This window comes from Tricharina praecox (genome assembly GCF_024521635.1).
Source record: "Tricharina praecox strain CBS 144465 chromosome Unknown BZA05scaffold_19, whole genome shotgun sequence".
NCBI classification, from domain to species: domain Eukaryota; kingdom Fungi; phylum Ascomycota; class Pezizomycetes; order Pezizales; family Pyronemataceae; genus Tricharina; species Tricharina praecox.
In genome coordinates this window covers 610,491-623,011 of record NW_026250421.1, presented here as the reverse complement: position 1 = coordinate 623,011, position 12,521 = coordinate 610,491, and the positions used below count along the sequence as shown (strand labels likewise).

The 12,521-nt window shown below is 56.1% G+C and overlaps 4 protein-coding genes across 4 annotated transcripts; 1 reads left to right on the top strand and 3 right to left on the bottom strand.

Moving 5' to 3' along the window:
* Nucleotides 1–735: 735 nt before the first annotated feature.
* Nucleotides 736–2,513, bottom strand: BZA05DRAFT_340306 (uncharacterized protein; the record flags this gene model as incomplete). The annotated part of the gene is made up of 2 exons (XM_051480963.1): nucleotides 736–1,528; nucleotides 1,645–2,513. 2 exons carry the CDS (start codon nucleotides 2,511–2,513, stop codon nucleotides 736–738), a joined length of 1,662 nt encoding a protein of 553 aa, XP_051337823.1.
* Nucleotides 2,514–4,722: 2,209 nt separating this feature from the next.
* On the top strand, nucleotides 4,723–6,085 carry BZA05DRAFT_403898 (uncharacterized protein). Its single transcript, XM_051484247.1, has one exon. It carries the CDS (start codon nucleotides 4,832–4,834, stop codon nucleotides 6,014–6,016), a length of 1,185 nt encoding a protein of 394 aa, XP_051337822.1. The 5' UTR covers nucleotides 4,723–4,831; the 3' UTR covers nucleotides 6,017–6,085.
* Nucleotides 6,086–6,934: 849 nt separating this feature from the next.
* BZA05DRAFT_403897 (uncharacterized protein) lies at nucleotides 6,935–9,817 on the bottom strand. Its single transcript, XM_051484246.1, has 5 exons — nucleotides 9,372–9,817; nucleotides 8,805–9,095; nucleotides 8,234–8,730; nucleotides 7,545–8,171; nucleotides 6,935–7,490 (listed from the first exon to the last, which is right to left on the bottom strand). The coding sequence occupies exons 1-5, from the start codon at nucleotides 9,410–9,412 to the stop codon at nucleotides 7,315–7,317; spliced, it is 1,632 nt and encodes a 543-aa protein (XP_051337821.1). The 5' UTR covers nucleotides 9,413–9,817; the 3' UTR covers nucleotides 6,935–7,314.
* Nucleotides 9,818–10,082: 265 nt separating this feature from the next.
* Nucleotides 10,083–11,388, bottom strand: BZA05DRAFT_420261 (Bestrophin, RFP-TM, chloride channel-domain-containing protein; the record flags this gene model as incomplete). The annotated part of the gene is made up of 3 exons (XM_051485636.1): nucleotides 10,083–10,682; nucleotides 10,744–11,166; nucleotides 11,239–11,388. 3 exons carry the CDS (start codon nucleotides 11,386–11,388, stop codon nucleotides 10,083–10,085), a joined length of 1,173 nt encoding a protein of 390 aa, XP_051337820.1.
* Between the last annotated feature and the right edge of the window lie 1,133 nt (nucleotides 11,389–12,521).

The following is a 12,521-nucleotide window of genomic DNA, read 5'->3' as shown; positions in this document are numbered from 1 at the left end:
CATGTATCTATTTGTATCTGTATCTATTCCCATTGCAATTGTCCCCCATTGCTCGCATCTACAGGAAGTATGGTGTACCTAGGAAAAAAGGGAAATGAAAGGAAATGTGAAGCAGAAACAGAAATCTAAACCACCCCCGCCCCAACCCACTCCAACTCACTCACTCCCCAACTCACCCCGCCTCACTGCCTCACTGCCTCACTGCCTCACTGCCTCACTGCCGAACGAAGCAGAAGCAGAAGCAGAAGCAGAAGCAGAAGCAGAAGCAGAAGCAGAAGCAGAAGCAGAAGCAGCAGCAGCAGCACGCCGAAGAAGAAAAAAAACAACGTAAACGGGGAGTGTCAGTGACAAGTAAGAATAGGAGAAGAAAATAGGAAACCCCCATGCAAAACAAAACCACCACGGTCAGCACAAAACCACGGTCAGCACAAACATAAACACAAACATAAAGTCAAAATCAAAACGCCATGCATCCGCCCAACCACCCACCCAGTCGACAGTAAGAAATGATATCGAGCCATCCCATCCGTCCCTCCATCAAAAATCAAGAAAACAGAAAGAAAGAGAAGAAAGAAAGAGAAGAAGAAAAGGGAAAGAAAAGAGAAAAGGCAACCACCGAAAAGGAAACGGAAAAGGGTAAGGAAAAGGGTAAGGATAAGGATAAGGATAATGGCATGAAGCCAGCCAGGCAGCCAGACATCCCACCACCGAAAAGGAAAGGGTATGTGTGTATAATCACCAAGTCTCAGCGATATACTGCAACCCCTCCCTCTTCTTCTTCCAGAACTCTCCGGCCTCCTCCCTACTGAGGCGTCCTTTGAGCATCGCCACATCCACCAGCGCCTCCTCCACGCCCTCGCCCATTCCCTTACTGCTTCCACAAACAAAAACCCTTCCATCCAGGGCATTAATAACGAACCAGACCAGATCGGCCTGCGCGCGGACCTCGTCCTGGACGTATCTGCCCGTGCCAACACGGCTCTCGACGACCTTCTTGATCTGCTCGTCGTGGACGCCCCACTCGCCGGAATACAGCTCGTCAACGAGCGAGTCGCGCACGCCCTGCAGAACCCACACCTTGTTGACGCAGTTGGCGTTCTGCAGGCGCCGCTGGACGAAGCCGCGGAACGGCGCGATGCCGACGCCCGCGCCGATCAGCAGCATGGGGCCGTCGGCGACGAACTCCTTTGCCAGTGGGTTCGCCATCAGACCGCGGAACATCGGGATGTGATAAGTCTCGGTCGAGGAGGGGGATGCGAGGATCTTGCGCGCGGTCCGCTCGAAGAAGCCCGAGCCTACGCCGGTGCGGTTGCCGGGGCGCCAGCGCATCGAGGACTCGTGCACGGTGACGGCGATCTCGATGATGCGGCGGTGGGAGGCATCGCGCGAGAAGTGGGGGTCGTTGGAGAGCGAGTAGAAGCGGGGCATCAACGTCGAGAGGTTGCACAACAGGTGGTCGAAGGGGGGCTTCGACGAGGGGAACGCATTGAGAAGCTGCTCCAGTGTAACGTAGGGGCCTGTGCGCAGTCTGAAATCGATGTCAGTTAATCAGTAGATCTGATAAGTGCATCATGGAAGTCAAAAAAAAAAGGGAGGGCAACCCCGAGCACGGGATGGTGTGAGACGGAAGAGGAGAACACATACTCGCAAAAGGCGGCCTGTCCCTGCTTGGAGCAGAGGTACAAGAGGATCGTCTTCTGGTCCTCGTCGGACGCATACTCGGCCAGCAGACGCAAGAGGTTCTTGGTCGGCGGGTAAGACTGAATGTCGACGGTCCACGTCAGTAGCTCACGGCGGGTAGTAAGCAGGGTGCGAGGCTCCTCCTCCCCCCAGATGGTAGGCCAGCGGCCACCCTCGGTCTTCAACATGACGGGAGCATCCCGGTCTTCCTGCGAAATCTCCAACAGATCGAAGATGGCATCCACGCTCTCGAAATCGTTGGGCGCCTGGACACCGATCGCACCACCGACACGGAAGTCGACACCCTCGGCCTCCTCGGGGTAATCGGTGACATCGAGGTCGAAGTGGTAGGTCCGCTTGGGAGCGCCAGGTCTGGTCAACTCGCGGGTACAGCTAACCTTGGCCGCAAACACCTCGTACGGAGGGTGCGGAGTGACGAACTTCGGCGGGTGAGTGAACGCCGTCGACTTGTGCTCCTCGGGCTCCTGCACCGACTCAATCGAGATGTTCTTCACCGGCAGCGGCGTGATGCTAGACAGCCTGCTGCGAGACGAAAGCGGCGACAACTTGAGCTTGAGACTCTGGAACGCGTCGTTGTCGGGGATATCGAGGTTCAGCGGCGCAGGCGACCTGGCGGGCGACGGCGCACCAGATGGAAGACGACAGCAGCCGCCACCGCAGCATTGGCCTTGGATAAGATTCGTCGCCGACGAGTCATCGAGACCGTGCAACGGGTCGTTCAAGCCCACTTTGAGCAACTGCGATGGGGCGCGACGAGTCTTGCCGGTGCTCGTAAAGTCGATGCCGAGCACGGGGCTCTTCCACTTGTTCATCTTCTGGATCAGAATGTCGACCTGGTTTTCGGTTGTCTCCATACCGCCGGCGGCGTTGGTGGGAGCCGAGACCTCGGCAGTCGGAAGGGCGGCCGGCTCCTCCGGGATGGTCTGCTCGATGTCGGCGGGCGACTCATTATGCACCGACGTTGTGGTGGTGGTGGAGCTGCTACTCATCCTTCGGATCATGGGGGAATTGGGGTTCTGGTTGTGTTGATGGTGGTGGTGGGGGATTGAATGTTGGTGCGGGTCGCGCGGTGGAAGCAAAACGTGGGCTATAAACTTGGTGTTAGTGCTTCAATTCCGCGACCCGGCCAAAACCAGTAGTAGCAATGCGGAGCCGAGCACTTACCCATTCTGCTACTATTCGGGGTGGGTGTTGCTACTGGCGACCTGTGAAGGGTGTGATGTCGCGATGATGTTGATTTGAAGAGAGAATGGGCAAGGGAGGGTCTCGAGAGTCTAATAGAAGGGGCCACGAGGCGAGATGGGTGGCGAGAAGCAAGTAGACTTTTACGGAAGGGCGTAGCCGATGCAACAGTGACGGGGGAGAGGGTAGGGAGCGCGCAGAGTTGTCGTTTTTAAACCACACGTTGATGGCAGAGGGGCAGTTGTTGAGGAGGAGAGAAGTGTGAGTAGGGGTGTGAGCGTGGGTGTGGGTGTGAGTGAGAAGGAGTGTACTTGGAAGAACTCGGACAGAATTCGACGAACGGAAGGTGTCGGTGGGGATGGGTCCTTTTTCACTTCGGGACGCACTCACTCCACCGCCCATCCGAATACGGACAACTTGATAAGGACAGCCAAACGATCTAGAAGCTGTAAGACTACCGAGTAGAGCAGCGAACACGCATATGCCGACCCATTTCGCCTGCTGCTGTGTTCCTGCTTTCACTTCCCCTGCCTGCCTGCTTGACCGCTTGCTGGGGCTGGCTGGCTTCTCCATAGATCGCCACATCTCCTTACCGTATTCCCTGATTCTCCGTGCGAGCGAGTAGTAGCCGTACACGGCGATCCTCCTTTACACGAGTGCCCACGCCACGGTAGAGTGCTCCGGAAGTATACAGAGCACCTACATATCCTTTACCTTACCTCCAGATAACCGAGTGGCATCCATACGTTTGTCGCCAACTCCGCAGCCGGAGTCAGCTCAGCTGGGTCAGCTCAGCGCCCGAAATTCTCCCATCCATCAGCATCGGTAATCGCCTGCTGCTGTTTGCTGCTCCCCACTCCCCTCCCCTCCCTTCCCCGCCGGTAAAGTTCAAGGAAGCAACAAAAGCAAAAAGCAAAAAAATAAACCCTCCTTCCACCGCCCCCCTTCCACCCCCGCGTGCCGCGTGCTCTGCACTTACTCAATCTGATAACTCTAATTTCAATCAGATACCGAGGGCACCCGATCCGAGAATATCCGATGGGCCGGGTGCGTGGGTGGGTGACATGGTGACATGCGCGGCCCACTGTATCTGATGTGATGGTGCGGCTTTTTTTTGTGGTTGGGAAATAATTCTGGAGCCGAAAGGGGAAGGAGGTCTGGGTCTGGGGGAAAGGAAGTGAGCGAGCGAGCTTTACGGACGATCTGGCCCGAGGAGGTGAGAGGTGACAGAGAGACGCGGCGCTGGCGAGGCGCGAGAGCATGAGGAGGCGAGGGGAGGGGGGAAGGGGTGAGGATGAGGGAGCGGTGGATGCTGGATGGATGTCGTGTTGAATTGAACCTGAACCCACTGCCCAGGGCGACGGAGATGATGCTGCGGTGACAAGCTGAACAACGAACGACGCACGGTGAATCCTCGCCTGATATCAGATGGTCGTCTCGGCCTGGCCGGACGTCGGTTGCAGCGAATCGCTTGATGCTTTGCTCTCGCCGCGGCGGAGACGCATGCCGCTCGCCGGAGATTTCTTCCAAGGAGCTTCCTTTTCTGCGGCTGAGACGGAATAGAAGCGGAGAGCACGAGCAGGGTAATCGCGATGGCCGATAGATGCCGGCCGGATGCAGCAAGGAGGAAACGGAAAATGAAAACGGAAAATGAAAACGGAAAATGAAAACGGAAAATGAAAACGGAAAACATAGAATAGCAAATAAAAATAAAGTCAATTAAAACCGGACGCCGAAGAAGGCACATTCCGCTAAGCCCGATCAGGACCTTGAGCTCAAGAGTCACGATGAATCATGACAGCTTCCCTCCCTTGCGTGTCGAGTAACTTAAGTAGGTAAGAAAGCACCTCAACGTTACCATCTGTAGCCCAGCCCATCATTCCCACTGGCAATCCTAGCCCCCCCTCGCTCCCCTCCCTCCCAACAACCTCTCTCGCGGGCACACTGAATGCCCCGCAAATATCACCAAAAGTGGACTCACATCAAGCCCGCCCCCGCCCCCACCTCGCTCCACCTCGCCTCATCCAGCACTGTGGGCTGCGGAAGCAGCAGCAGCAGCCATAACAACAACAACAACAACAACAACAACAACACCCCCACAACAAATGTCAACACGCTCCTCAGCCACCTCCGGAGCTCGCAGTCCCACCACCACAACCATGACCACTACGACAACCCGACCGCCACCCTCCCGGCGATAACCCGCAGCATCCCGCCGCTGCTACAACACCTCCTGGACACGCCTCCACCCCCACCACCCCCTCCCCGCCCACGCATCACGACCGCCCCGCGTCTACCACGCACCCCCGGCCCTCCTCCGCCAGCATCATGGCTCACCCCCCCATCCGCCACCGCCACCCCTTCCCCCACCCGCAGCGCGCACTCCCTCTTCCCGCACCCGCCTCTCCCCGCCCCGGGCAGCCTGACACACTTCGCCCTCACCGCGATCGCGCGCGACTACGACTTCCACACGACGTGGGACAAGTGGTACCTGCCTTTGCTGCCGGCGCGGCTGAAGAGCCTGCTGCTGCTGTACCTGCACTCGCTGCACGGTGTGCGCGCGCCCGTCACCCCCGCGGGACTGCTCGCGCTGTTCCCTGTCGACGAGGGCGAGGAGGGAGTTACCCACTTGTCGCTGCAGTGTTGTGCGCCTACGGGGCTGCTGCAGGTTTTCCGGCCGCCGCCGCTACAGGTGGGGGAGGGCGGGGTGCTGGGCGATAGTTGGGATGAGGCGCCTGTTGTGGCGAATACCAGGTTTCCTGCCCTCACGCACCTCTCCCTCGCTAGTCCCGCGGCGGACGATGGCAAGGGCCTGCTACGGCTGCTGGAGCTTACGCCGCGGCTGACGCATCTGTCGCTGAGCGGGTGGGCGGACAGGGCTGTGCTCGAGAAGCTGCTGAGGGGAATTGTCAAGAGGCTGCTGTGTCTGAAGTGGCTGGAAATGGATGCGGCGGTGGCGGGTGTCCTCGAGGAGGAGGATGAGGAGGCTGCGTGGACGGGGGCGTGGAGGGGCGTGGAAACCGTCGTGATTGTCGGTGCGGAGGAGGCGACGGCGAAGAGGTTTGAAGCCGCCGTTAGAGCCGCGAGGAAGAGGGAGGGGAGGGGGGCATGGTTTGAGGTCTTGGTCGGGTAGGTAGATGGTAGATGCGGGATGCGGGATCGTAATACATTGTTGCGGGATCGTAATACATTGTTGCGAGATGAGCAACACGTGGATCAATTCTCAATCGGGTGCTTGAAAGAGGACCTATGCACCGAAGTGGTCAACGTTTTCGGAAAGCTGCGAGTCTGGGAGCTTGGGACCGCGTACCGTGTTTGAGGACGTGATTGCGCTTGGCGGGGCCGACGAGGAGTGGGCCGACAGGGAGCGGGACGACTTCCAACTTCGGAGTAGGCATATTGTCTACCTAGTAGCTATAGTAAAGCCGCGTCACCGTCATCACCTAAAAGTCAATGCCGATCAGTACGTACGTATTCTGCGCATAGTCCGCGATGATATAGGTTGGTATATATGCTGTAGGTAGCAAGCGAAACAATGCAAGACACGTGTATATGTAAAACGAAGACGACGCTGAAGTGACAGATAAAGACACTACGATTCCAGCCACCTATGAACAGTATTTGCGGGAGAGTGAGTGAGTGTGTGTGTGTGAGTGGGTGACGAGTGGGTGGATGAAACAAGTTGCCGAGGCTGTGGCTAAGGCTGAAATACCTAGTGAAGCCGAGTGTACTATAGATAGTAGAGAGACAGTGTGTGTAGAGTGGGAAAGATGAGTGGCTGCTACTGCTGTGGTCGACGTGCGGCGTGCGCCGAGATGGACTTCATTCAGACCACGATACATACCTCCTAACTCATATCACCACTATTCCACAAACAAGCACTGCGGCTCACCAGGAACTATATGGTACTGTCTACTGCTCTCCCGATAAAGTCTTACTTACTATAGCTTCTGCCATGTAAAGTCCTCCCCAGTACCGGTATTTTACGCAGCCAAACGGGTCCTGACTCCTACCTATGATTTCCACTCACAGATATCACTCGGACCATAGTACCTATCATAGCACTCATCTGGAAACAGACAGTATTTATTGTCCGTAGCCGTACCCTTAGCCGCAGCCGTAGCCATGCAATCGATCGATGAATAAACAAACAAGACAAACAAACAAAGTGCGTGCCCGTAGAAGCCCCACACTGAGAGTATCAAAAAGAAGTACACACACGCGGTACCAACATAACCGCCCAAGTAGAGTAGAGCAAAGCAAAGAGAAGGAAAAAAAAAAGACAATCGCACTATCAACACCGCCCAACCCCACCCGCCCAAAGAACCAGCTAACCAACCAGCCAAACCTTCCGTGCCAGTACACAAAAAGCGTCATAACGTCATAAAAGTCGTCAGTACTCCCGGGCGCGACAAGGCGCGAGATCCCGTATCAGTGCGCGTGCTCGTTGAAATCGATGCCATGATCACGGCCGCCAACGCGCAGCGCAGTAATTCTAGCGGCGCAGTCGGAGTCGTTCTGCATGGGGAACTGCTGATCGTAGCTCTTCTCGCCGGTGGGGAAAGGTGAGCCGCCAGTGAAGACTGCCGCCGTGTCTAGTCTCTCATCTTTTGTTCATCAGCAACGGCATGACCAAAATGTGGGAGGAAGGGACAACATACGTCCCAAAACCCAGGTGGTATTCTTCTCCTCGAGCCCCGCGAGCACCCCCATTTCCTCCCAGCTCTCGTAGCTCCTGCAGAGGCGCTTTCCGCAGCGGACAGTTCGCTTCCACTTCTCGCTCTTGATCGTGCGCTCGCGCTTGAGATTGGTCTGGTTGACGTCGTATTCTGCCAGCGTGACAAGCTTGTCCTTCCCCTCCTTCCTAGCGGCCGCCATGTTCTCCTTGACAGCCGCCTGGAACCGCGCCTGTTCGACGAGTTTGCGGTGCTCCTTGACGACGGCGGCGATGGCGGCGGCGTCCAGCTTGTCGACGGGGGACTTGCCGCCGTCGCGGGTGCCCACAGTGAAGCTGATGTCGGCGTCTGCAATCTTGATGCGTTCGGCGACGGTGAGGAACAGCTCGCGGCAAACGAAGGGCAGGAAGATGTCGAAGTGCGGCGTGTTCTTTCCGAAGTCGCGGAAGAGCGGGCAGAGATGGACGGGCTTCCCGGCGGGGTTGGAAGGTTGCAGAGGGTCCACGTAACGCAGGTCCTCGCGATGCTTTCGCGCAGAATCGTGATCCGGCCATACCCACAGCGTGAAATTCTTCAGATTGGGCAGCGCGAACTGGATCAGCTTGGTCAGATCTGGCATGGAAATCACATCATCAGCCTGGGAAGTTGCAGTGGAGAGAGGTGATGGGATTCACCGGAGTACTCCAGCCCACTGATGAATTTCAGCTCCAAATGTGTCAGGTTCGGAGCGCACCGGAGCGCTGACGTGAGGACCGAGGAATTGAGTTCCGGCGCCCACTTGACGGCCAGCCTTCTGATGTTCTGCAGACCCTTCAATTCGCCGGCCTCAATAACCACATCACTGTAGAAAAATCCACTGCGTTCATGGATTATTTCAACCTCCTCCAGGTGCGGAAAGCTCGTGCCGTTGAATATTCCCGTCCAAAATTCTGCACGCGGCCTGCAGCTAGTATTCGATCCGTCCCTGTGATGGCCCATCCGGGCCACCCTGCTGTTGTAAACAACTGCCTGGGTCCTCTGTCGCTGTGACCCCGAAGCCCGTACACCCTCACTGGTGTGGAGGATCAAAGAGATGACGCGGGGGAAAGTTTCTATCGAGAACGAAGAGATTGGCTGGCTATTGCACGTAGCATTTTTGAGGACCAGGTGAGTTCGGATTTTCGGACAGTACCTAGGTAAGTAGAACTCTCTTCAGCCCAAGGAAATCCATTCAGAGAGCCCGTACGGTCACCTGGTCCAACTCACCTAGCAACACTGGATATCATCCTACCCAAGACCACTGCAGTCGCACGGTTTCCCTCCTCCACGCTCGGATCTAAGATCAGACGCAGGTCGTAGAGGTTCTTGCTGAACACATCTCCGCGCCTGTCACACTGCGCCGCGTCGCTCATGGTCCGCACAAACAGTGCCAGCCGTCTGAAGTCTCGAACAACACAATGGTAGTATAGTGGGTTCTGAACCTTGCGGTTGATGGTCTTGCTGGCCCGGGCGAGCTTAGTCAGGGTGTGCTGCGAGAGGTGCGAACACACATCGTCGCTGTAGACATTCCGTCAGCATAGGTAACCGAAGCAACATCTCCGATGAAGAGCGTATGGGTCAATTGGCCCGTCAGGAGCTTGATAGTTTCGAAGCATGGGATTTCCAGCCCGGTGAGGTATTCTGCCTGCCCCGCCCCTTGTGGAACCGCCGAACGATTCATCAAGCTGGACATTGATGAGCTCAAAGCTACCCCACCACGACTGACCCCACCCGGGGGAGTAGTGAATATCCCTACTAGGGCCAGACGGAATAACGAATCGGAAGGAAGCTTACAAGAGCTCTTGCGGCATGCCGGCAAGGGAGGCTCGTTCCATGTCTGCTACTTCTGGGTGATGGATACCGTAGGTTGTCTGTGGTAAACGAGGTCTTGTGAGATGCGGCTGTTCTGTGAAGAGGAGGGGCAAGAGATTGGGGCTGAGTTAAGAGGAATAAGGTGAAGTATATGTTACCACCAAGGGAAGGTAAGTGATGAGGAGGGAGGGGAAGATGGTAGCAATGAATTATGAGGTATGGCAAGTAATCCAATCCAGGGTTCAAGGCAGTTGACCGCTTGCCATCTCTGAACTGCTGGAGCGCGTCGTCCCCATCCCCTCACCGCGTTAGCTGGATCGCTTGAGCTTTGAATGATTGATTGGCTGGATGATTTATGCTTGTAACTGCAGATGCGGGCTATCATTTATGTGGGCTAAGGGAAGCTTCGGCAGTCCTCGAATCTTCAGGGAATTCCACCGTAGACGACGGTTAGCCGCGCAAGCTATCTAGACGTCCATTATTCGTGCGGACTGGCACAACCATGAAGGATACAGCCTATATCAAGTGTACTCGGTCTATTTGTATTGTGAATATGTATCTAAATGTCTACTCTAATCTCTAGATGCGTTTTCATAGCTCGAGCTCTAGTTTAGCCGTCCATGCTCATCTGTATATCCTCCCATCCCACTGTGTTCTACTCCATGTCTCACTCCATCCACTGTATCGCACCGTCTACACAACATCTCCCATATCTTCCTCAAGCCTGGCGCTCACGTCCACCAACACCCCCCAGCTCCTCGGCGTCGGCGTTGGTGTCGGCGCAGGCGTGGGCGTAGTAGTGCCTGTAACCGAGGCACTCGAGCTCCCGGTGCCGATATCAAACGTGGCCCACCCTCTCTTTGGCGGAATGGTATTCGTGATCTCATCTAGATCGAGGGCTAGTAGATTGCAATACCTATCGAGATCGAGGTCATTCGGGCCCTCCCCCCAGGGATTCTCAATCTCCAATCCAACTTCGGCCAGGGCGAAGACCATGTAAGCCAGCACCACGGTGACGAGAACAGTCCACCACCGGAGCTCGCGCCACAGCTGGCTGGGGACGCAGAGGATGAAGAACCAGACCAGCCGACAGATGGCGATCTGATAGCCGAGCGGGATGGGAGTGCGGAGGAGGCGCTCGCACGCGGAAATGATCGAGGTGAAGGTGTCGACGTGCGTGAGGAGGTGGGTGAGGACTTGGGTATCGATCGCAGTGGTGGTGCGGGCGTGCTCGACGTAGGAGCTTAGGTAGAGGGACAGGGTGAGCGGGTGGTTGATGGAGTTGTACGGGTACTGTATGTTTCCATCAGCTCTGACTCTCGGCCTGCTTGCCTGCCTTACGGAATGCACTCACCTCTCCAATTCCATCCAGCAACTCCTTGAACCCCAAAACCTCAGGATCATCCCACTCCCTCTCACCACGCAGATGGTGTTTCAACGCGACCGCCAGCGCATGAATGACCTTCATAACCGCCCTCTTATCCCTAACACCTTGTCCTTCGTTCATCATACCCGCCACGGACAACTCCTTCGCCTTCGGCGGTGGAACATGCAACCAGACGGTCCTCGCCATACTCCTGGACACAGCCGAGAGATGATCCCACTGCATCCTGCCCTCCCACCAACGATTGTAGCTCGCCGTCATGCGGAACGAGATCGCAATGCCGACGACGAACCCAAATGCCGTGAACAGAATCGGCGATCTCAACGCGATGTGGAGGCCCGTAAAGCTGAGGACAGAACAAATCGCCGCGGAGAATAGTCCAGCAAATATCATCTTCCCGACGCGACGCACGTAACCGTCAGTGTTAAGCACTCCCAGAAGGCGACGGAATGCTCGTATACACACCTGGGGCATCACGCGTAAAAAGATCCCTCCCTTCCACCGGAGGGAATACGGCACCCACCGCTCATGCAGCCGCTTCTGACGCGCCTCAGAGTGCCATTTCCTTATTTCGTGGGCGCTGAGCCGCTGATGGTAGTGATGTTTTGAGCGCATCGTCGTCGTCTTCGCCGAGTGACCTGATAGCTAAGAGTGGTTTTTGGGGTATAAACTTCTTCTGGAGGACTCATCGAATAGCTGATCACACCACGCTTTACACCGAGCTCCTGAGTGGAGCAGAGCTGGATATATATATAGGTACCAGTACCCGCTACCATTCGCTGAGGCCTTAACGCGTTTGCGGGTCTCGGCCGGGGCTCAATAGGAGGGGTACCTATACCTCACTAGCGGTCCTTGAACATTCATGCGTGGGGAATATCCCACCCGGTATTCCCCAATCATCCGAGCGGCCCGAGCGAGGCGCGAGGGAGGAGCGGAAGGGAAAAAAACCGCGCAGCTTACATACATGTGGAGCGCCTGAGTGAGAGCCCCTTCTACATAGAGGGAACGGACAGAAAAAACCCCTCCCCCTTGAAACACCACAGCCCCGGATGACCTCGCCGAAAATCCAAACGAAAATACCAGTTCACATGCAAATGCAAGGCCGTTGGATTGCAGCGGCCTAGATGAACGTCGGTAGCGGCGGTTCCAATAGAGTGGGTTGTCCTATGTCAGCCTGCTTGCACTTGAGCCCTGGGTTTTGATCACATCGAACATGTGTGGAGTACCTCCATAGAGCATAGAGTGCTGCATGCAAGCTAGGGCTGGGCTGCTGGCTGCTGGCTGAGCTAATCCCGGTTGTCTATGAGGGTAAAAGTGGTCAGTTATTTGGCAAAAGTGGGCTGTTCTCGTTATTCCCTCGAAATTCTTCGAGAAGGAATTTCTTAAAGTTCTTCACCGCCCCGCCCATTTCTTCCTCACCAGGATCGAAACATCCACCAATGAGACCGATGAGACCTTCAATATGATGGATGTCAATGGTATATCCCTGCACCAGCCTGATGGCCAGCCCCCGTGAGGAGCACATAAGGAGACTCAACCAGCATCCTCGGTATTCTTCTTTCCGGCTTATCGCTTCAAGGGGTCATTCCGGATCATCGGAAAGCCGAGGGATGTTGACGATCACATAAAATCACTCGTGTATGCAGCGATACCCCGTTATCCGGTACCGATACTCACCGACTCCACTGCAGGTATTCTGTAAGGCGCCATTCGAGTCGGAGTGGATCGGTACTGGTCATGCAGACACC